Raw genomic sequence first — 23,360 nt, 5'->3', positions numbered from 1 at the left:
ACCATCATATAACTCAAAATTTTTTTAATTGAAAATGAAAGGTGGAAAGTGTGCCACACTCCAACAAACCTAACTTCATAAAATAAACCTCTTTATTTTTTTTTTTATAATTTTTGGCAAATAAGCAATAAGGGACATTATTTAAAAGAAATCAGGGATGGATACAAACGTGAAGCAAGCTTAATAAGTATTTATACCTACATTTTGTATGGATTTTGAGGTTCAATCTTAAATACTAAATTGAGACGAATATCCTACACAATTAAAATGGTAACAAATAAGTAATAAGTGATCCTTATTCAATGGAAGCCAATGATGCACATAGACGTGAAGTAAGCTTAATAAGTATCTACACAGTACACCCTCACCCCTGTGTGGATTTTGAAGTTTAATCTAAGGTCTTAACCGAAACAGATATCCTAAACTAAACTGATGACAAATAGGCAATAAGTGCCTTTTATTTAAAAGAAACATGAGTGCACACAGCCTTGAAACAAATTTAATAAACACTTATGCCCTCATCTTGTATGGGATTTAATGTTAAATTTAGGATCCTACTGAAAAATGAATATCATACGCAGCTAAACCGGTACTAATAGACGAAGATATAGTTAGTTTCATTAAATAAACTTCATATTTAAGTTAAAAAAAAAAGACTTCATATTTATTTTCTCCCAAATTTTTTTCAAACATTAAAAATTCCCTCTCTCTAGTTATTTATTTATTCATTTCTTTTGCGGTGGCATAAATCAATGGTGCAAAATTAAAATTCTATTTAAAAAAAAAAAATCATACAGAGAAACGCGTTTCTCTACATCCGGGGAAACGCGCGGGAAGTTAAGGCGCTCAAAACAAGCCAAGAAACAAGTGGGCCCCATCAAGATTTTTTTCCACAATAGAAAATATAAAAGAACCTAAAAGTACACTCACAACCAATAAAAATAAGCCATGTCATCAATACTTAATTTTTATCCAACGTGGCAATAATGTTCGATGAGATGAGTGTAATTTTGGGTGCTTTTTATTTTACCTTAAAAAAAATCACTCTGGTTCTCTCGAGTCAAAATTTCTCTATTTCTTTGCGTCGTTGCGTTTGTTTCTCTTCTTTCATTGTGGAAGTTTGGGGTTCTCGATTGGCCTCTCTTTGAGCCCTAATTCGGCTTGCTGGCTGTTTTGATCTCCTTTTTCATTGATTGGTTCTGTTTTGTGCTCGTCAGGTGTCTCGAGGTGAGTGAATTCAGTGTTTTTTTTTAAAATTATCTGTGTATTTTTTTTTTTAAATTTTTTGAGCTAAAAGTTGAGTGGAATTGGAGAGTTTGAGATTTGAATGGATTTCAGTGAGGATTGAGTTGGTGTGGTTTGAGGAGTAGTGGAAGTCATGGTGTTTGAGTGTTTGGTTGTAAGATCGAGTTTCTCGGAGGAATTTCTTGTTTTTTTGAGCTCGGAGTTTGGGAAATGGTAGAATGTGAGGAAAGTTTTGATCTTGGTTTGAAGATTGAGGATTTTATTTGATTAGATGTTTGAAAAGTTTTGACTTTAATTGACTTTGAGGCAATTGAAATTTCTTTTTTTCTTAATTTTTTTTTTTTGATGATTTTGGGTGCTGATACTGTGTTTGGATCTGGATTTTAATTCCACACTTGCTTTTTTCTTGCAATTCTTGACCATCGTGTCTTTAGGAATAGCCAGTTTTTACTGTGCTCAGGAGAACTGGGGTTGTAATGAAACTTTTCTATGGCACCGAAGACTGGACTTTATATTTGCTTCAAAACTCCATTTACAATCACTTTTTATGCTGTTTTCTTTCTTATGTTGTGTTTGTTATCTTGTTTGCAAGGTCTTCGATCTCTGGATTTCTGATCTATATGGCAGTGACACTGGCTTCCCATCGATGCTGTTACCGTGGATTTGAGCAGCTAGATCGAGGAAGAATAGCGGATGATCTAAGTTTCTCGGGTTCTATCTCCAATCTAAAATATCCAAAGTTTGAAACTTTTGTGGAAGATATTTTGGAAAGAAGACCTGCAAGGTTTGTGTCTGAAGGTCACCAGTTGGATTCTAATAGGGTAGGGATCAATGGACACTCAGTCAAGTCAATTGGCCTTAATGGCCGAGTCACCAGGATGGTATCAACAAAAGAAATAGTGAAGAGTAAGGGTTCTTCCAATGGGAGGAGAACTGATTCTGTGAATGGTTCAAAGGTGGCTGTTAACCGTGTAAGCATAATGAAAAAGAATAGCACATCAGCGTTGGTTAGAACCCAGAGAAAGCCAGTGACAGAGGAGAACTTTTTTGATGAAGAGTTGAAAGTTTTGCCTTCTGATGAAAATTTTAGCTGGGCAAAAGAAAACTATAGTTCCTGGCAAAGGACAATAGATGTATGGTCTTTTGTGCTTTCGCTTCGAGTGCGAGTGCTTTTTGACAATGCGAAATGGGCTTATCCTGACGGGTTCACAGAAGACAAGCAGGTGATTTTTTTATTATTTTTATTTGGGGCGCTTCTTCTCCTTGAGCCTTGAAAGGTTGACTTTATTAGAGTATTGATAATGCTAAGTGTTGGGTGGCTGAAGCTATCCTTCTGCCCCTCCATGGAATTGTTCCATAAACTGCTCTAGCAGGCTGGGCTTCATTACTAACTCCTTATGGTGTGAAATTCTTTTATCCATTTGTGATTATCTTGCATTTTTATTTATTGATTTTTTTGCAAAGTAATTATTTTCTATTACATTTGAGATGCGTTTCTTGTTTTACGACAGAAGTGCCTAATGCATCATACTTATAAAGGTGCCACTGCCTTGTACTGCCATATTTGGCTGGTGTTAACATCCTTGTTTTTTTTTTAATTAATTTGTTCCATCTGAAGAACTTGTCAATCAAACAACAAAATCATTGTTACTATCATATCTGAATGTTGATGTAAGTTTCTTGGCACACAGAAAGCTAGAAGGAAAAGGACTGCTTCATGGTTAAGAGAACAAGTGTTACAACTTGGACCATGTTTTATAAAACTTGGGCAGTTATCTTCAACAAGGTCTGATTTATTCCCAAGAGAATTTGTGGATGAGCTTGCCAAGTTGCAGGTACTTGTCTTATCGTTTTGTTTTATCAAACTTGGGTGTTTATCTTCTAGGGTGATTTCTCACTGCAAAGCATAACTTTTTATGAGAAGTAACCAATCTTTCCTTTCTCAACTCAAGGTGTTAACACTACAATTTTCCTACATGCTTAACTGGGCAAGTGGACCAAAAGAGATGGACAATAGATAGTATTTTGTAATGCATGCAATATACTATTGTTACAACTTATGATTATGTGGAATTGCCTAATATATTTTCATTAATTAGAATGTGTTTGTCAATTTGATTCTATTCAGAGAATTTTAATCTCTCCTTGACTTTCTTTACTATACCAAAGATTTTTCATGCTTCATACAATTCTCATTATTGATGCTTTCCCATGATTCAATTTGATCGGATTAATTTTCTCAAAACTTGTTGAGTTCATTGAGTTTTGGTTATTTAATGCAGGATAAGGTGCCTGCTTTTTCATCCAAAAAGGCTAAAGCATTCATACAGCGTGAGCTGGGTTCACCTGTTAATATATTGTTCAAAGAATTTGAAGAACGACCTATAGCTGCTGCTAGTCTTGGTCAGGTGTTTGTTACATTAATGCATTTCCCTTTTATTATCAACCTTCCATGCTACTTCTGAAGAATTGACTCCATTTTTTTTGTACTTAGAGTCAAGTTGCTTACTTTGTTTTTCTATAATTGCTGGAGCTAATCTCTTGAAAATGTTGCATTTGTTTGTTTATCTCTAGTCACATGTTGTAACTGAGTCTTGTTTCCTATCAATTCAAAGTTATTTCTTTTTTTCGGATATGTAAACTCATGACTGATTTACTATTATGGAAGTATACTTTGAAAACAAAGAAAAGTTTTACTGTTTACATCATTTTATTTTTAAAATTTTCTTGCTTACTTTGTTCTTCTATTCTTGCTGAAGCTAATCTCTTGAAAATGTTGCATTTGTTAGTTTATCTCTAGTCACATGTTGTAACTGAGTCTTGTTTCCTATCAATTCAAAGTTGTTTCTTTTTTTCAAATATGTAAACGCATGACTGATTTACTATTATGGAAGTATACTATGAAAACAAAGAAGGGTTATACTGTTTACATCATTTTTTTTATTTTCTTGGTCAAGTATAAACTGCCACATAACGCCCTGAACAAAGATGGAGTGTATTCTGCTGCCTTATTTATATCACATCTTCTCTTTGAAGAGCAGCCTGTATATGTGAGTTCGTTGGTTGTAATTGTGAGCTAGGTATCATAGTATTTGGGTTTTTGGATCTCCAGATACTTAACCGGTTAAATTAACCCTGCTGTGTGTTTAAATGTTTTTACCAGTTCAACATATCCTGCAATGTGCTTAAATGTTTTTGACTTTTTGCCTCATTTTAATCTGGCTTTTGATCACAATATTTAGGTGCATCGGGCTATTCTACATAATGGGGAGAAAGTGGTGTTAAAGATCCAGAGACCTGGTCTAAGGAAACTTTTTGAAATTGACCTAAGTAAGATATCTCTATCCTTTTATATTTATAACGTTTTTATGATGGCTTTAAAGTGCTTCTACTATCAAGTACATATCCAGGTTATCTTTACTATTGCAGCATGATAATTTCTATTGTTAATAACAGTTCAACCTTAATCATTACATTTCTTACAGGAAATTTAAAACTAATAGCGGAATATTTTCAGAGGAGTGAAACATTTGGAGGTCCTTCAAGGGATTGGCTAGGCATATATGATGAATGCTCAAAGTAAGCATTTAAGTTTTGTTGATGGCTTTAATGTACTTTGATACATTTCATGGTACATGTGAAATTCCCAATCATCTGCTAAAGGTGGTATTCAGGTTTTAGTCCTAAGAACTTTATGATTCTAATGGTTTATGTGTCTTTAGCCTTTGATTTATTTATTTGGGCAACAATGTTTATCTCATATTTCTGATGTTCACTAGTAGCTTGGCCAAGTTCATCACAAATGTTCCTGCATAAGTCTTTTTCTCTCTCGTTGATTATTTATATCTTCATAACATTTGGTTATTTGTGTGAACTTCAGGATTCTGTATGAAGAAATTGACTATATCAATGAAGGAAAAAATGCTGATAGATTCCGTCGGGATTTTCGTAACATAAAGTGGGTTCGCGTACCTGTAGGTTTCTTTCACTTTCAAAACCTATTTCTTAAAGCTTGGTTTTCCTGATTGAATATTTCTTATGTAATTAATCACTTTTGGCCTTATAAAATGTTCAATTTGCTAAGATTTTCTGAATCTTGATTTCTTTTTTCCTTCATGTTTATAGCTTGTCCATTGGGACTATACTTCCACAAAAGTGCTAACTTTGGAGTATGTTCCTGGTAAGTTTAGTTATAATGCCATCATTGCTATTGTTATTCTGTGGCATTAAGTTTGTGTTATGTAGTCATCAACATACTTGTTGGCTTGGTTAGAATATGAAGTGTTGCAATTCAAGCTATGTGCTTGTAGAATATGATTAATGAAGCTTCTTTTTTGAACAGGAATTAAGATAAATGACATGGAAAAAATAGAGGCACGAGGCTACAATCGCTCTCAGATTGCTTCTCGCGCAATAGAGGCATACTTAATTCAGGTGTGTTTAGCATCTTTTCTTTGTAGCATCTATGTTATGTGGACTTCAATGCTTTATCTGATTTCATTTCAATTTTCCCTTTGACACATATTTGTGATAATGATATGTAATGCAATATTCTATCCTCACTGGTGAGTCAATTCCCATTATATCTATAATGGTGTGGCCATTCTCTAACATTGCAGTTTTGTAGTACTTTTTCTGTAGCTTTTACACATCCCGAGAGGGATTTAATTCTATCAATAAGATCAACTGTTTGAATAATATACTGTTTGATTGATGCCTCGGAGTATTGAAAGCAATCATTAATTAATGAGCCTCAAATGGATCTGCAACTTTGATTTGTCTTGCCATTTGTTTCAATTGTACTATTCTTCAGGTACGATTGTGATGAAGAGCCAATATATTTATTTTTCTACCTTTAATCAGTATGTATCAATCAAGAATTCCTTACATTTGGAAAGTTTTTTGTTGAATTGGTTGCATAATGTGTTAGAAGAATAGATATGTACTGAGGTTATATTGGAAACTGTAAACTTATAACTGAATCAGAACAAATTGCTGGTCTTTCTTCTTGAAAACTTCCTTTTAACTTCCTGTTAGACTTTGAATGCATCCTTTTGTCATCCTGAAATCTGAAGTGCAGAGGCATATTAGCCTGACATGCTAAGTGAGGCTGTTCAAGGTGTGTCTTACCAATGTTTTTACTGTTTCATCTGGGTTCATCTGTTGTGAATTTTCCTTCTAAAGAAATCGAAGTAATGAAAGTCTATTCATGTGAACTATTAACATGTTTTTTTTATTGCCATTTCAGATACTGAAGACTGGTTTCTTTCATGCTGATCCCCATCCTGGCAATCTTGCCATTGATAGGGATGGATCTCTCATTTATTATGATTTTGGCATGATGGGTGAAATAAAATCCTTCACAAGGGAGAGATTACTTGAATTATTCTATGCAGTTTATGAAAAGGATTCAAATAAGGTATTTTTCTCACGAAGACCACTCTAGATTGTGAAGCATTATTAACTTTGATTTTTATTGAACACCTAATGCTTTTCTCCTAATAACATCAGTTAACCGCATTATATTCTGAGTATTTAATGTTTTGACTGTGATGCAATATGTATACCCTTGCATAAGTTTTTATAATGCATGATGTAATTGCGGCATCATTCGTTGTCTGCAGGTTATAAGATAGAAATTAGATTTCAATTTTTTTTCCTAAGAAAGGTGTAAATTAATATTTATGCCATACTGTGGCATCTTATGACTGAGTTCATGCATAAGGAAATATTCTATTCAAATTTTATTGTCATGAAAATGAGGTGTATGTTTAATTTATTACGTTATGCCATGATTGAGCAAGGGGTGAGATCGTGTCCCCAGTTTGAGGGGCAGTCATGCCCGGTGCCAGAGGTGCCACCTGTGTGCACTGGATTATATTGGTATCAATCACAAACCAATAGCCTAACCCTAATAAGTAAGGATGAACATGAAATAATTCAATAAAGTGAAGATTAAAAAGTAATGATAAAAGTGAGGAGTAAGCAGAAAGAATGAAAATTCCTGAGGATTTTTTAATAATTTACCCAGATAAGATGAATTATTGCAGATTTGGTGGGTTACAAAATCCATTTTCTCATGCCACGGTACTGATTTTATTAGGCTGTCTGTGTTCTCATTGTCAATAAACTTTTGAAAACACTTAATCTTGACATATTTAACAAATAAAAAATTCACTCTGAAATATCTCTTTGCCGTGATTGTGTTCTTACAATTAAAGTGTCACATCCAGCTTCCTGTGTGCTATGGTCTTACATTGTTGATTATGGGAAATTGGGCTAAAAAATGCATGTGATCTTTACTTTCCATGTGGTATCATACTATCTTGTAAATCCTATAGCTATGCCACTCAATTGAAAACAGATTCTGGTCTCAGTTTGCGAAGTCCGACATGTTTCGCAGGAGTTGAATCTTTTAATACTCCTGTTCTATGGACCTGGTGTTTCATATGATAACATTTTCTTTTTGCAGGTTATAAAATGTCTCATTGAACTTGAAGCACTTAAACCGACAGGAGACTTGTCACCGGTTTGTATTTAAACTATGTATGGTTTTAGATTTGTTGTGCTATTTTTAAACTGACAAGTGGAGGAAACATTTTTAGGTGAGGAGATCTGTACAATTTTTTCTGGATAATTTAATGAACCAGAGACCAGATCAGGAGCAAACTCTTTCTGCAATTGGTGAGGTAATGTGCAAACGATGAATAATAATGATAGAGATTAGCAAATTTTAAACCAACTACATGAAAGCAAAAGTAAAACAACTACTGGGATGATTCAAGACAACTGAGCAATAAATACACATCTATTACATGAGAATTTTCTAAATTATCTAAATTTAATAAGTTAGCTGATTTGGGATTATTTATTGATTTGATTCTATTATTCCTTGAATGAAAATTCTAAATCTGGAAAAACGACTTTTGACGCAAACCAGGCATATTACCTGGGCCAATTCAACTTAAGAAACTTAAGCTGGTAGGATGAGAGATTCAGTCTTATATATTCGGCCTCATATTAGTTACTCTAATATGTTCCCTTACATGTGCTATTTGATTTTAACTGGTCATATTATAAACAAATCAAACAAATCAAACAAACCAAGTTCTGATACTGTGTTAGAGGCAACCAATCATATTATTTAGGCTCAATTTAACCCAAAATTTTAAGCTGATGAGATGAGAGAACATTCCTTATATACTCACATCCATATTTGCCAAATTAACCGAAATGAAAATAATAGTATAAATTTCACCAATATTTTGCTTTCAAATTGAAATGTAATGCATATACCTTTTATAAGTTTTATGGGTCTTTTTCCAAAGTCTTTCATATCATCAACTGGCATAAAAATATATGAGTAAGGCTCTTTACTGTGTTCTATACATCGTTTAAGACTTGTTTCTTATTAACTATTTTGAAAGAGACCCTTTCTGTGAATTACCATCTGGAATGTTACTTTCATTAAATTTCTCTTAGAAACATGAATGAGCAGCTAATAACATGTCCCTTATTCTCTTTCCACATATAGATTTTCCAGTGTAATTTCTTAAGTAAATTCAAATCTTTTCAAGATCCCTTTGAATCTTCTGAATATTCTAGATGCAAAAGGTCTTCAGGATGTAAGCTACTTAAGAAATAAGCATAACTAAAAACTTGATTTCATGTTCAAACAACTAAAATTTTAATACAGATTTCCAAATTTTACCATCTGATAGATATTACAGTGCTTGTCCTTGGCTTCTTCTCTATTTCAGGATTTGTTTGCAATAGCTACAGATCAGCCATTCCGTTTTCCAGCTACTTTCACATTTGTCCTGAGGGCATTCTCAACCCTTGAAGGTGCAAGCCCTACCTCTTGCCATTTTTATCAAGAATTGCCTTTTTCCTTTTTCTTTTTTAAAAACATTGTTTGTAGATGCATTAGAAGAGCCTGGATTTTCAAACAATGAATAAACAATATTCTTAACGCTCGCTCATGAGTGTCCTTTTAGTGTGTAGCCCCATTTTCATGATCTCTATTGTATATCAGAGATACTACAATGATCAATGAAGGTATTCATGACATTTTTTCTGGATCTGAAGAGCCTGTTTGATGTGAAATTCTTGAAAATGACCTTGTATGGTGCATCATTGAGGTTGGTCAAGCCATTTGCATCATTCAATGGAATAATATTCTTCTTCTATATCATTCACCTTTACCTCCATTTATAATCCAGAAGCTTTTCAACCCTGAGGTCCAAGGATGAGATTTTGGTTTTTAGTGAACAAGCACGCTCTTTGGGCATTATCCATCCATATTATTCTCTCTAATTGTTAGTAGCGGATCCTATTCCCTATGGGCTCTTCTTGTCGCTTAAGTGATTTTGACAACAATATGTTTGTTGTGCTTTGAGGAAAAACGGGGTAACTTCATTGTTACTAAATCTGTTTGCTTTTCAGGTATTGGATATGCACTGGATCCCAATTTTTCATTTGCGAAAGTTGCTGCTCCATATGCACAGGTTTGTACTTTGTCCATGTTTTGGAAATTGTTTGTGCTTTACTGGTTATGTATTAAGCTCCTAACAGATATTTTCTCTAATAGATCTACATGTGTAACTATTTATATATGCATTTTTAATGTATTGGAAATTCAGGAGTTGCTAGACATTAAGCAAACTCAACGAAGTGGAGCTGAACTTGTCCAAGAGATCAGGCGGCAAGCTAATGATGTACTCACAACTTTCTATCTTGTTTCTTCTGTTTGATTTTTTTTTTCCTCTAAAAAAAAAACTAGTGCTAAGTTTTGCCATGAACATCCTTACCTACTTCCCTCTTTTTTGCAGGCTAGAGACTCTACTATATCAATGCCATACAGAATCCAGCGGATAGAGGAGTTTGTGAAACAACTTGAAGACGGGGATTTGAAACTCCGAGTCAGAGTACTTGAGGTATTTTCTCCAGTAAACAATTAATTGCAAAATGTTATATGTTTTCAGCAACTAGTTCAGACTTAAAGATTGCCTTTATGGTGTTCAAAACTCTCGTGCTAATCCTTGATGGCTCATCACTTTGTAGTAATATATTATTGTAGTTGTATTACCGTCACAGGTTTGTTAATGCTGAAGATGCATCATATGAGAAAGCATGCATTTCCCGGAAATGAGGGACATATTAGGCCTCTAAACAGTTAGGATTAGAAAACAACCTCATTTTTTCGTTTACATTTATACCACGTGGCGATATTTTTTCATCGACTGACAAGTAGTATGCTTAATTTATGTATCAGTCTGAACGAGCTGCACGGAAAGCATCTATCCTACAAATGGCTGCTATCTACACGGTTTTGAGCGGAAGCCTGCTGAATGTCGGAGTCTCATTAAGTGTCCAAGGGAATGAATTGATAGCAAATGGAACATACATTGGTGCAGGTAAATCAATATCTCAAGTTTGCATTTCAGTTTCTTTAAACAAACTCATTATATACTGTGTTCATCTACATTTTCAACATTGTTTGTCCACGCGGAAAAGTTACGGTAAACAATCATATCTTATTGACTTCGACTCGATGAGATTAAAGAAACTTTATCTTTTGCTGCAGTTTTGGTTCAAATTTATATTTGAATCGATCGTATTTACTGTGACTTGGGAAACCGATTGATTGATTTCCCGATAAACATACATTTGATTGTGTAAACTGTGATGTTACATTGCAGGTGTGTTCTTGGCACTTCTTATTAGATCAATGCAAAGGGTGAAACAACTTGAGAAGTTTGAGAAGATGATTTAATTGGTGTTTTTTTTCACAAGGAACAGTGTTACAATCATTAATTTTTTTTTTATTCTTTTACATGTAACACCAGAAATTACGTCGAAAATGCAGAAGGGGACCATTAACCCCATTGAAGTAAATAGAAGACGATAAATGTAATATTTGTATATTATATGTTCTTGCACATTAAAATAGGTTTGATATCCAATGAATGTAATACTTTCATTTCTTGAAATAAAAACTATAATGTAGATATGTTACAGTGATTATGTAATATATTGGTTTTCATTAAAAATGATTATATTTATAGAGGACCGGTAATCTAAAGATGTTTCTAGATTTTAAATCTAGGGATGTCTACGCTGTAAGATGGTAATATGATCGGTTTTGAGCATCATAAACAGTACTGAAAACGTGTTTTATATTGCTGTACAGTATATAAATAGTAAAAATATACAGTGTTTATATAAACAATCAACTGTTGGATTTAAAAACTTACCTAGATTACTTTTTGTCATCTTAAACGGATATACCAAGCTTGATCAGGAAACTCTAAATTAATTTTTGTATTGTTCAAAATTTTAATTTATATAAAAATGATTGTTAGGTACTTTAAGCTAAAGCAAGTCAAAACTTTAAAAATTGAAAAACCTTTTTAATTACAACAATTTATTTATCTACAAAAATCAAATTTATTTGTTTAGATACTCTTTTTTAACCAAAAAATTAAATAATTTTTAATCTCAAGAGAAATAAAAAGTTACATAAATTGATTTTTAGCCCATGATATCAGCGAATTTTTTGTTTAAGAAGTTATTTAGCAATAATCATTTTTACAGGGGAATATAAGCAAATTTCTCTAATTTTTATTTATTAAAAAAAAATCCACCGTTGGATCAAGCCTGAATGATCCGTTGCGCAAATCTACACCAGTAGACCATCAACACCGCGCAGCAATGTAACTAACCTAAACCTTCACACGAGGTTCATCATTTGTCGTCTCTCACTATTAACGATGTCCAAATACACGCGATCACCAACAAATCACAGCCCTCCACGTGTCCAAATAAGATCAGTTATCTTACTACCGCGATGAGTAACTGAACCCCATTTCGAATTTTTTCGAATCCCTCGTTCGAAGACACTTCATTCTCTTCTTCGTCTTCGCTTTCTCTCCCTCTCGATCTCTCGATGAGGAAAACCCTAATCCTAACCCTAACCCTAACCATTGTTTCAGGGTTTTGGCCTCCCTAGGGTTTGGATTTGGGTGGATTTACTCACTCTCGATTTGGAATTGGGGTCGAGATGTCGACGATGGAGCACCTATTCATGCAGGTATTTGATCGGAGGAGATCAATCCAGGCTCAGCTCCGCCAGCAAGCCGAATCCTACTCGGAATCTATGGCTTCTAATCTTCTTGCCCATGGCTGCCGACCTCCTCCCTGGCTCCTCGCCTCTGGATCGGAGTCTGCTGCTGGGTTCGACCCTAAAGGTTTCGCCTTTCTTTTGTATTCGTTATCTAGTGTTTGAATGGTTGGTTAGGTTTGTGTTTCTTGATTGCATTTTCTTTGAATGTGGAGGTTTTTTTTTTCTTCTTTTTTTTGGCTAGCGTTCTTTAGCGTTTTGATCGGGAAATAGAAAGCGCGCTATGATTTTGGGGTTCTTGATTCCCTGTAGAATTTTGCTAGGAACTAGCTGGGCATTTGTTTTTTTATTTATAGAAATTAAGTTGGTTGTGATTTTACCAACTACGAAATTGATCTTCGGATTCAACTTTTCAGTGTTCATGATTCAACAATGAAGATGGATACTCAAGATTTTGCCAATATGTCGACTAGTTTCTTTTGTATACTTGTTTTTTTTTTTTTTAATCTCTTTTATTCTGTAAGTTTGGTGTTCAATTTTTTTTAAAAAAAATTAGACGATTTTAGCTTATTGAAAAGGTTAAATTGGTGAAAAATTGAATTCTACTAGGTGTTAAAAAAGTTTAGCAGGTAACGATGTGGGGTTAACTCTAATAAATATTATTGCCATTTTACTAATGCTATTATTTTGGTATGACAATTGGCGAGTATATGGAAATTTTAAAGTTGGTTGTTGAATTGTTGCATTGTTGTAATAGCAGTTCACCTATTCTTGATATCTTTATTCAGAGATGAACAGGGAACAGCTTATTTCCGGTATCTTATTCCCACCTCCAAGGTTCACTACTCCCTCAGCGAACCACAAGTCTCTATTTACTCTCCGGTCTCTAAGGGGTGACAATATCTTACAGTCAAGCAATGCCTTTGCTGGGACAAGTGCGTTAGATCAATCAGTGCTCAAGAATTGTCCCAAGGCCAGAGAACAAGGTTCTGATGTTTTAGTTGAATCACCAGCTGCAGAGGGCCATGATGGAGTAGACCCACTTGCCTGTATCCAGCGGTCCAGATCAAGGCAGAGAGACCTTGAGACTCGTTTGCACAAGAAACAGAAAACATCAACACATGAAGTTGCAACAAGTAGTATGTGTGTAGATAGAATCAATGGAAGAATGACAAGGTCAAAGGCTGCTGCTTTGAAACCTGATAATGTCAAAACAGGATTGGAACCTAAGAACTTGTTAGCTTCCAATTTAGATGGCTTTATGGTCACTCGTTCAAGGGCTCGGAAACTCAAATCTCCTGATGAATTATTGAAACTGGAAGAATCTTCAATTCTCATAGAGGATGGTATTCCTGTAGCAGTGGATGCTCAAACAGATGTCAGTTTAGCATCATCTATCATTGCAGAAAACATTGAAAATAATGGTATTAGTGCAGCCATTAAATCATGTGCTATTGAATCTGAAGAAAGTGAGAATGCTATGATGGTAGTTTCTCCTGCTCGTTTTGGTTTGGAAACTGGTGATGTTGCAGGTTTGCGAATGTCTGATTTCAAATCTATTGTTGAACCAAAGCAACTCCACTTTGATGTTGTTGTGGAGGAGTGTGGTCTTCCTGGTATATCTGCTAAAGGTTCGGAAAAGGTTACTGAGGGACTTGCTGATGTGATGGATGTTTCCAAATCTAAGGTCTTGCAAACAGCAGCTGTGGAATTTCCTTTTCAAGATCTTAGTGGAGGCGATGATCCTTTTGTGACCAAGAAGTTTCAGGGAGATGATGCGTTGTCTACTGGTGAAATCATGTGCACCATGGATAGGACCATCTGGGTCACGGATAAAAACCTAGAACTTGAGAGAGTTGATTGCAATGATTCAGGATGTGCTTCTCATCCATCTCCAGTGTCTGAAAGTTTGTCGCGTCGTTGTGGGTCATCATCTGAACCTAAGTGTGGATCCTCTGAAAATAAATTACAACATTTCCCTGTGGGAAACTGTGCATTGAACTCCTTGAAGAAGTTGCAAGCTGACCCTAGTAATTTGCAGGTTGCTTGTGGAAAAGGTTCATTGGAATGTAGGGTTCAGCATAGGACATGTAGGGAAATTCAAGGTAACTCATCAGGAAGTTCACTTTTGAAGACAGATGTTCTGAAATCAGCAGAAGGAAGATTTAATATGCAAAATTTTGAAGCACACAATTCTTCACAGACCAGGTGGCTTCATGAGGATGATCTACTGGATAGTGAACAAATCAACAACGGAATGCCAGAAGGTGGACCCGCTGCAAATATTCAGTCGGGGGCCAATATTTCTGAAGTGAATAACCTAGAACAAGCATCCTGCCTCACAGGTGAGCCACATTCTTGCCGATTTCTTTTGTCTTCTAAAATGACATTATGCTCTAATTTTGAAAATGAGCTTGCTTATTCATCTCCCGTGAGAAATTGCATGTTGAACTATCAAATAAAATTTTCAGGTCAGCTAGATGGTCTACAAGTAGCAAGTGGTTGTCCACCGGAATGTCTTGGACAATTTGGTAGAAAAGATCATTGCAGTGGTAGCTCAAGTACCGAAACCTCTAAACTTTTGGAGACCAATGGCTCGGCTGAAGCTAATCATTTTTATTCAAATGTAATCAGCGGCACTACTTTGGAAAGGCAAGATCTCACAATGTCGGAGTCTGTTCCAATTGTGGAAGTGAAGAAGAATTGTGGAAGTTTGAACCCAAAAGATGTTTTTCTAGCAAACAGTCAGCTTGTAGGAGCAGATACTTTGGATACCACGGAAGTCGTAAGCTGCTTCGAGGAAGCAAACTCTGCTTCACATGGTGGTTTTGAAGGTTTTGATTTGCATGCAAGGGAGGAATCAGAATGCAACTCCCAGAACAAAATTGAGAGCAGAATGGCTTCTCAAGTACTTGACCTTCCATCTTTGACGACAATGGCCAGAGTTTGTGAAAATAACTCAGCTTCTCCATGCTCATCTGGCATTTGTCTGTCAAAAGGAGATTGTCTGCCAAACGAACACATGGATTTGTCACACCATGTGATGCTTATGTATGATGATAGGAAAGAAAGGGCAATGCCTAGTGCAGTGCAGACTGTTCGAGAGGAATGTCTAGATAGAATCATAAATAGAAAAACAGGCAGCACTGTCCTGCAATGCACAAGCTCCTCTCTCAGTGATGCTTCTTTGTCCTATGAAAGCACATCAAGTTCTCAAAGATGCTGAAGGAAGTTGTGCTGCTGCCATTGGTGAGGCCTGGGTCACGGAGCCTACAATTACAGAAGCTAGTGGTAAAGCTCAGAAAGCTGTGTTCGAAGTTAAGCAATTCTCAAGAAATTCTAATGTGTTAGATGAAGGCAGAGGTTGTTTGGTAAATAGTTCTAAAAGAGTAGGCAACTGTTCGGAATCACAGGGAATCATCAGTGATGCCAATCCAAAGGATTTTCAGGAGAAACATGTTACTAGAGTGACCCCTGATTGTGGTGATGCTGCATATTTGCTGCCAGAAGTATGCCCTTTATCAACCAATTCTGTCAGTGGTGAAGATAAATATGATTCTTGTAAAAGAAGCGTCAAACAAGACAGACTTACTCCATGTGAAACAGGAAGTCAGAATGCACCTCCACAAAATCGCTACTCCTTAAGGAGCTTGACTATTAATCGTAAGAACTCTGCTTCTTGTGAGTCAAATGGTATCAATGTTGCAAGCTCCATGAAGCCAGCTTTTAGAGCCACAGATGATGCATGTGAAATCACATGGCCGAAAAGGAGAAAGATTGATCAATCAGATGATGTTTTTGCTACCTCTCATAGGATGAAGTCCAAGCTCCTTCCTGCTAAGGAAGGCAATGATCACATTTTCAAGACAATTGCTGAGAATGGTTCTATAGCTCCAATGGAGTTTGAAACGCTCCAGCTGTCTAGTGAAGCTGTGGCTGATACGCGTGGCGTGGCTTCACAATGCATTTCTGAAAATTTACACAAGGACAAGGAAAAACGTTTGACAGAGGTATTTATGCTAAATAATTGGACTTCTTGTTATTCTGTCACTGTTTCATGATGCATTAAGGAAGGATAAACTATATCATATGTTTTGTGATAAAACTTCAACAAGTTCTCTTAAGTTAATGAATAACATTTAAACGGTATGCTCTCATCTTTATCATTTTTGTATTTTAGTAAACTTAAGTTTTTAATTGGAGGAAGCATGGCTGATTGGGAATGTGTACTTCACTGGGACTTAAGGTGCTGCAATTTCTTTTGTAAATATTTTGTTGCAATTAGACTTGAGGTTCTTACTAACTGTTAAGAATTGCATTCTATTGACATTTAATCAGTAAATGTTGGTTGAAAGCCTCTCTCTTCTTTTCCTTGTGTACATATCCCTGCTTGGACTTAGGTGCTTGTTAGTCTGTGGAAAATGCACTATTAATGACCTTTTATTTATTTTCATGTTTGTTCTTTAAAAGTTAATTTGTATTTTCCCATGGCCGCATGCATTTCAGTAACTAGTATTGTAACAATTTCTTTGCAGGGTGTTGATAGCTTAAAAGGGAGGGTTGAGGTTGAGATCACAAATACATTTGCGCCTTCAGTTCATTCTCTTGTTGAGTCATTTGGGGATTTTAGAGATAGTGTGAAAGACGAGGTGAAAAACACGGAATCTTTTTCACTTGATCAAGAAAGCAATCTTACTCCACTTGGCAGTCGAAATAGTCAGTTACCTCAGAATGCTTTGGAAAAAGCAATTCTGAGGAAATCTGTAAATCTTGGGGAATTTAATGATTTGATGAGCACACATGATGGAAAGAAACTTTTGCATGCACGTGATTCAGTTAGGTTGTCAGCTTATGGGGATGATAAGTTTGGTTGTGATGAGACCATGCCAGAGTTTGAGGGGTTCAGCATTGCTTTTCCTTCTTTGACTGAAAATGAGGTTGCTGTTAATGATTCTGATTTTTCTGTTTTCACAGAAAAGCGGGCGTCACTACTTGAGCAATTATGTCTATCTGGCAGTGTTGTTACACCTTTATCCCGTCCTTTGACAAAGTATAAGATAAATGAAATTCCTAATGTGTATCAGTCATTACCTTCTAGACTGCCAGATCATATGAGGTTAAGTAATTCTTTTGAACTTCATAATATTGGTATGACACAAATCAGAGCTAGCAAGGAGGCAAGCATCACTACGCTATATGGTAATCTGGGGTCAGAGTTTGATGCTTCGTTATCATGTAGGTCACTTTCTCAGAGTATAGCTTCTTCAAGTACAAGATTTGGTTCTGTGATAAGGAAACCTCCTCTAACCCCACCTGTTGGAAAGATGAGTCAGAGAGTTATTTCAAGCAGGAGCTTCGCTAGCTCAGAGAAAGTTGGTTCAAACCCGGAGCTCATTTGTTTTCGGATTGATGAGAATTCTTGCATGACTGAAGAAAATGGGCATCCACTTGGATTAGAAGACACGTCTGACGAGAAAGCTGGCCCAGGGAATGACTTTGTATCAAATAACAGGAAAGCACTTGGTGATGTGACTTCAAGTTACCAGAATGCACAATCGTTGGTTTCCGGCTCCAATAAATTTCTGGAAAGAGGAAGCTTGGATTCAGTTAATACAGAAGTATACTTTCAGGCCCAAATTGAAGTGTGTCCTGGTATGGAAATCAAGCGTGCTGATGATGACAAATCGAAGGCAGATGATAAAGAGAACTGTTTTCTTTCAGTGGGTAAAAATGGGATAAAGGAACCTGTTGAATCTCTTTGTAGGGTGTCTAGTAAACCAGATTTATCTACAAAAGGGAAAGAAAGGATCACAAGTCATACTTCTTTAGAAAAAGGTGGCAAGTTCAGCAATATTGTATCCAACATATCATCCTTTATCCCACTTGTCAGGCAAAAGCAACAAGCAGTTGCACCTGCTGCAGGTGAGCCTATTAATTATGTATTTTCATTTGTTATTTGATGCAACCATGTTTTTTGAATCTGCCAATAGAAGTTCTATGTAAAACTTTTATGATGGATTTATTTGTTCCTATGTTCTAAGATAAAACATAAGATTTTGATGGGTTATCTAGATAGTACATTAGACTTACATGGGTGAGTTTATAATGATGGGTTTAGGTATCTTGTGCTTGTATTTTGTCTTTTTCTTATTGTCTTCATTACTCTTTAGGGAAGAGAGATGTTAAAGTTAAAGCACTAGAGGCTGCTGAAGCTGCAAAACGCCTGGAAGAAAAAAGGCAAAATGATCGTGCAATGAGGAAAGCAGCAGCAAAGCTAGAGCGTGAAAGATTAGAGCAGGAAAATGCCAAACTGATGGAGCTTCAACAAAAGCAAAAAGAAGAAACAAGGAAGAAGAAAGAAGCAGAAATTGCAGCAAGAAAGAGGCAGAGAGAAGATGAAGCAAGGAAAGAGAAGGAAAAGAAACGTAGATGTATGCAAGAAACAAAGAAGCCTCAAAGATTGGGTGGAGAAAGATTACATGCAGGGAAGGATGGAAAAAAACTGCGGCAGAAAGCTGCCGTAAGTTCCTTGTTGCATCCCTTCAATATGCTGAATCCCATTACTCTATTTTATTTGCGTGAAAAACATTTTTTTTTTATGGTGAATGCAGGATGACAAAGAGCTTAGGAAGAAAGAATTGACTGAAGATGGAAGGCAACAAAAGAATTTTGACACACACAAGGAAGTTGCTGGGTGTAGGGAAGCTGCAGAATTGGAACCCAGCATCACTGAGGTTCTTGATGTTGATGACAGGCATGGGAATCATTCCGAAGCTCATGATTCAGTTAAGGAGTCAAATAATGCAGTGAAGGTAAACACTTTTATAGAAATTAAGGTGCATTTTATTCAAGATTGTCACTTATTATGATCATTCTTGTCAATAAAATAGACATCATTTTATACATTGTAGAACATATCCAGGACTGTCTATATTGGTATCTGGCACTTTGTTCTGAGTACTCTCCTGGCTGTTTTTAGGACAAGAAGCTTTATCATGACCTTATTTTCCATAGCTAATGATTATTAAACGAGATATTGTTTGCCCTGATCAGTTATTTTAAACATGTTACGGCAGATGAAACTCCCTGTGATCATGCTATTATTTTCGTTTACTTGCTATATCTTAATGCAAAGTGTGACCCACCTATAATTTTTCTTGTAATGTCTTTGCAGGTGCACAATAATTTAGAAAATATGCAAGCTGCAATTCAGGATAGGATGTCTTTCACCAAAGTAAGTGGAGATATACTATCATATGAGATTTCTCCATACAAAGACTCTGATGATGAGGATGGTGAAGAAGATACCAGACGCAAGATGAAACGTGTTCCTTCATGGGCAAGGTAAATGTTGCTAATTGATGCCACTGATTGTGACTGTCACCTTTCTGATTGATAGCACTAAAACTATTCTCGGAGAAATGAATATAATTAGAACTGAAAATCTTGGAATGTTGGACGCAAAAGCCTTAAAATTACATGTTGCCAGAATGCATCTAAATTGTTTTTGATATTAGTCTGCTAATCTTGTCATCTACATTCATTGTGTCACTAGGTTCTTCATCTCAACTTAGCCCATGTTTAATTTTTGGACATTTTTATCCATCTAAATTCATGGAGCAAAGACTCCACCATGATTATGTTTCATTTGCTTGATGAACTATTTTCTTTGTTTTTACACTCCCTATAAGATGAAATGATCCGCTACCGCCTTGTTATGTTGCAGGAAAGAATGTTTGAAGCAACTATTGCTTTCTAAGCAACATATAGACCCAGTTGAAGTTTTCGCCCGAAAGAGTTCTTTCAATTTAAGTGAAGGTATCTTTCAAAATTCATTTAGAACATCCAATTCTCACACACTACTTCTCATTAATATTTCCCGGTTTACAACCTTCGATGTTTTCTGCAGTTCTTTCCCCTCGAGTTCTTAGACGGCCATTATCTCAGCTCCGGTAAAATTAATTGAACAGCATTTATCTTGGGGGCTTTAACTTGCTTAGATGAAAATTTAATCGATGAGATACGAGTCAAACAAAGCTGAAACAATGGTTACTTGATTATCGTCACATAATTGTAAACTTCACCTGGGTCGGGATTACATTCGGTCTATGAAAAGCAATGTTTGGCAACCAAATATGCGGCATATCATGTTTTTATCTAGTTTTTTTCACCGTTGTATGATTAACTGAAGCCTCAATTTGCTTGTAAGATTTTTTACTTTTTTGTGATATCATAAAACAGGCTTTTGCATGCCAATTGTTTGCCTACTGAAAGCCAAACTCTTGCTCAATAATTTTCTTTTTGAATTTTACTGTTAGTTACCAAGTTATTATTTTGGTGTATTACATATGTCCAATGCTTTCATATTATGTGATTTAGAAAATTTTGATATTAATACATAATTTTTTTTTTTTCTTTTTAATGGAGATAATTAATAGATTCCCAATTTTTACTATCACTATTGCAACAGAGTTAGAAATTTCATTTCCCTTCTCACCTGCAATGGCCTAGTGGTAAATATTTTTTTCAATGAATAATGAGGTAATGAGAGCAGTTTAAATTTACCAAGTTTTAAGTCTTATTTAATATAAATGGTATATGTTTATAAATTATGACATTTTGTTATTTGTTTATATGCTATTTTGACTTAAAATAAAAGTTTAATTGATGTACATGTCTCTATAATTATATATTTTTTTGTTATTTTAGTTTTTGCAATATTTTTAGTACAATTAAGTCCTCATATTTAGTCAAATTTGGTCATTTTTGTGTGTGGTGTAGATCAGCAAATATAAATTGTAAGAACTTAATTGTACTTAAAAATATTGCTGTGGACTAGAATAACGATCAAATATGAGGATTTAATTGTATTTAAAAATTTTCTAATGACTAAAAACGCAGAAAATACATAATTATAGGGACATGTATGATAATTAAACTAAAAACAAAATTTTATAAAAAACAAATTTTTTTTAACTTCTCTTTGCATTACATCGAAATAAATTTATCTTTATTATAATTTTTTTTTTATAAAATGGAACAATCACATATTAGGGACACGTGCATGTTTTTTTAAATATTTCATGCATCTTTATTTTTGTGCAGTGGGGATTCAATCCTGTTTTATACACATATAAGCAATTCTGGTGTCAATAGATTGAGGTATTGTTGGCATCTTTAGTATAATTGTTTTATGATATTATATAAATAAATATTTTTTACAATGAGTATATTAGATATGATGTGTTTTGAATGTGTTTATTAAAAGTTATTTTTATTTGTTTTTATAAAAATACAATATGATTTTATTTTCTGTTATTAAGAAAGATGTTGGCTTGAATTGTTTTAGAAAATAATTTTTAAAAATAAAAATGGGAAATGCTGAATTATGTTTTTATGCATTACTATGATAATTAAAAATAAAAATGGGAAAAGCATACACTCCAAACAAGCCTTTAATTAGTTTTCATTTATTTATTTATTTTTGATAAAATACGAGCCCCTTTGAAGGAAAAATCAAGGACATTCTTATTTAAAAAAAGATAAGGATATGCACAGGTGTTTGGAATTAATATTTAAAGTTTTCTGGAGTTTGATTTTTGATCTTTTCCAAAATAAAAAAGCTATGCATAATATCATTAATTAATTAATTACTTTTAGTTATTTTTACTTGTTTTATTTTAATAATTTTTTTAATCCTTTCTACTTGTCAGTTTAAAAGTTTGACAAAATATATATTTTTTTTTCAAATTTAGCATTTATTTTAATATATTTATATAAATTAGTTAAAATAAACAAGTAAAAAACCTAAAAAATAAAATACAGAGACATACACATACTTGGAGTTAATATCTCGAATTTTGTGGTTTGATCTAGAGGTGGGCATGGGCCGTCCGGCAACCCGGCCCGTGCCCGTATTGTAAACGGGCCAGTTACGGGTTCGCCCGCTGGGCCAACCCGCCTAGCCAGGCCCATATTAGAACCGGGTTGCAACCCGGTTCCCAACCCGCCGGCCCGACCCGGCGGGTTGGGAGCCCGTTGAAGCCCAACCATTGGGCTTCAACGGCTATGAATTTAAAATTCATAGCGGGTTGGCGATTTTTTTTATTATTATTATTTTTAATTCAAATTTTTTTATTTTCAGGTTTTTTTTTAAATTCTTACAAATTTCTCCACCCCCATATTATTTATATTTTACCAATTATTACTCTCTCCCAACTCTCTACTCTCATGCTCTCTTAATCTCTTACTTTCATTCTCTCTTAATTTCATTCTCTCAGGGCGTATTATTTGGATTGTTGGAGTTTAATTATTTGAAGTCAACGTTATCGAGGCTTAATATTCAGAGTTGGAATCTTGAGACTTTGAAGTTGTGCAAATTTTGAATTTTCTCTTAATTTTTAATATTTCGGAAGTCCCCAATTAACAAGATTGGTGATGATTTATTTATTTTTATTTTTAGTTATAGTTTCTAGGCTTGTCTTATTTTAATCATGCAAGTATTAGTTGTATTCTTGATATATTTATTTTAATTATTAGTTTAGACATGTGGTTTTTTAAAAAAAATGCATGAAATTATTATTTGTAGTTTTGGTTGACTTTTTTTTATAAATATTTGGACGAAATTATTATTGTATACATGAATAAAAGTATTAGTTGAAATTGTAGATATTTATTTTAATTATTATTTTAGACTAGTGTTTATATAAAAAATGCATGAAATTATTATTTGTAGTTTTCATAGAGTTGTTTTTTTAAATAATTGTATGACTTTATTTTTGTAGACTTGAACAAAATTATTAGTTATATTATTCATATTTATTTTTATTATTAGTATGGATATGTGGTTTTTTAAAAAAATACATGAAAATTATTATTTCTAGTTTTTGTAGACTTGGTTTTTTTAATATTTGCATGAAATTATTTTTGTAGAGTTGAATGAAATTTTTTTTTTGCATTTATGATATTTATTTTTATTATTAGTTTAGAGTTG

The 23,360-nt window shown here is 34.5% G+C and overlaps 2 protein-coding genes across 2 annotated transcripts; both read left to right on the top strand.

The window, feature by feature from the left end:
• Positions 1-1,093: 1,093 nt before the first annotated feature.
• Positions 1,094-11,257, top strand: LOC120279007 (protein ACTIVITY OF BC1 COMPLEX KINASE 7, chloroplastic). Its single transcript, XM_039285829.1, has 18 exons — positions 1,094-1,227; positions 1,838-2,468; positions 2,937-3,080; positions 3,528-3,653; positions 4,488-4,575; positions 4,731-4,824; positions 5,126-5,219; positions 5,371-5,425; positions 5,588-5,679; positions 6,494-6,664; positions 7,718-7,774; positions 7,851-7,934; positions 9,006-9,090; positions 9,691-9,752; positions 9,888-9,962; positions 10,077-10,181; positions 10,520-10,661; positions 10,947-11,257. The coding sequence occupies exons 2-18, from the start codon at positions 1,866-1,868 to the stop codon at positions 11,018-11,020; spliced, it is 2,151 nt and encodes a 716-aa protein (XP_039141763.1). The 5' UTR covers positions 1,094-1,227; positions 1,838-1,865; the 3' UTR covers positions 11,021-11,257.
• An 856-nt stretch (positions 11,258-12,113) lies between these two features.
• LOC120278928 lies at positions 12,114-20,623 on the top strand. Its single transcript, XM_039285667.1, is given in 10 exon segments — positions 12,114-12,494; positions 13,156-14,712; positions 14,839-15,590; positions 15,592-16,377; positions 16,903-18,289; positions 18,538-18,887; positions 18,979-19,179; positions 19,542-19,711; positions 20,094-20,185; positions 20,277-20,623. Coding segments are annotated over 10 exon segments (5,520 nt in total). The 5' UTR covers positions 12,114-12,316; the 3' UTR covers positions 20,324-20,623.
• The last annotated feature ends 2,737 nt before the right edge of the window (positions 20,624-23,360 follow it).

Source organism: Dioscorea cayenensis, chromosome 16, assembly GCF_009730915.1.
Source record: "Dioscorea cayenensis subsp. rotundata cultivar TDr96_F1 chromosome 16, TDr96_F1_v2_PseudoChromosome.rev07_lg8_w22 25.fasta, whole genome shotgun sequence".
In the NCBI taxonomy this organism is placed as follows: domain Eukaryota; kingdom Viridiplantae; phylum Streptophyta; class Magnoliopsida; order Dioscoreales; family Dioscoreaceae; genus Dioscorea; species Dioscorea cayenensis.
Note: the sequence above shows the minus strand (reverse complement) of the source record. Positions and strands in the feature narration are given on the sequence as shown.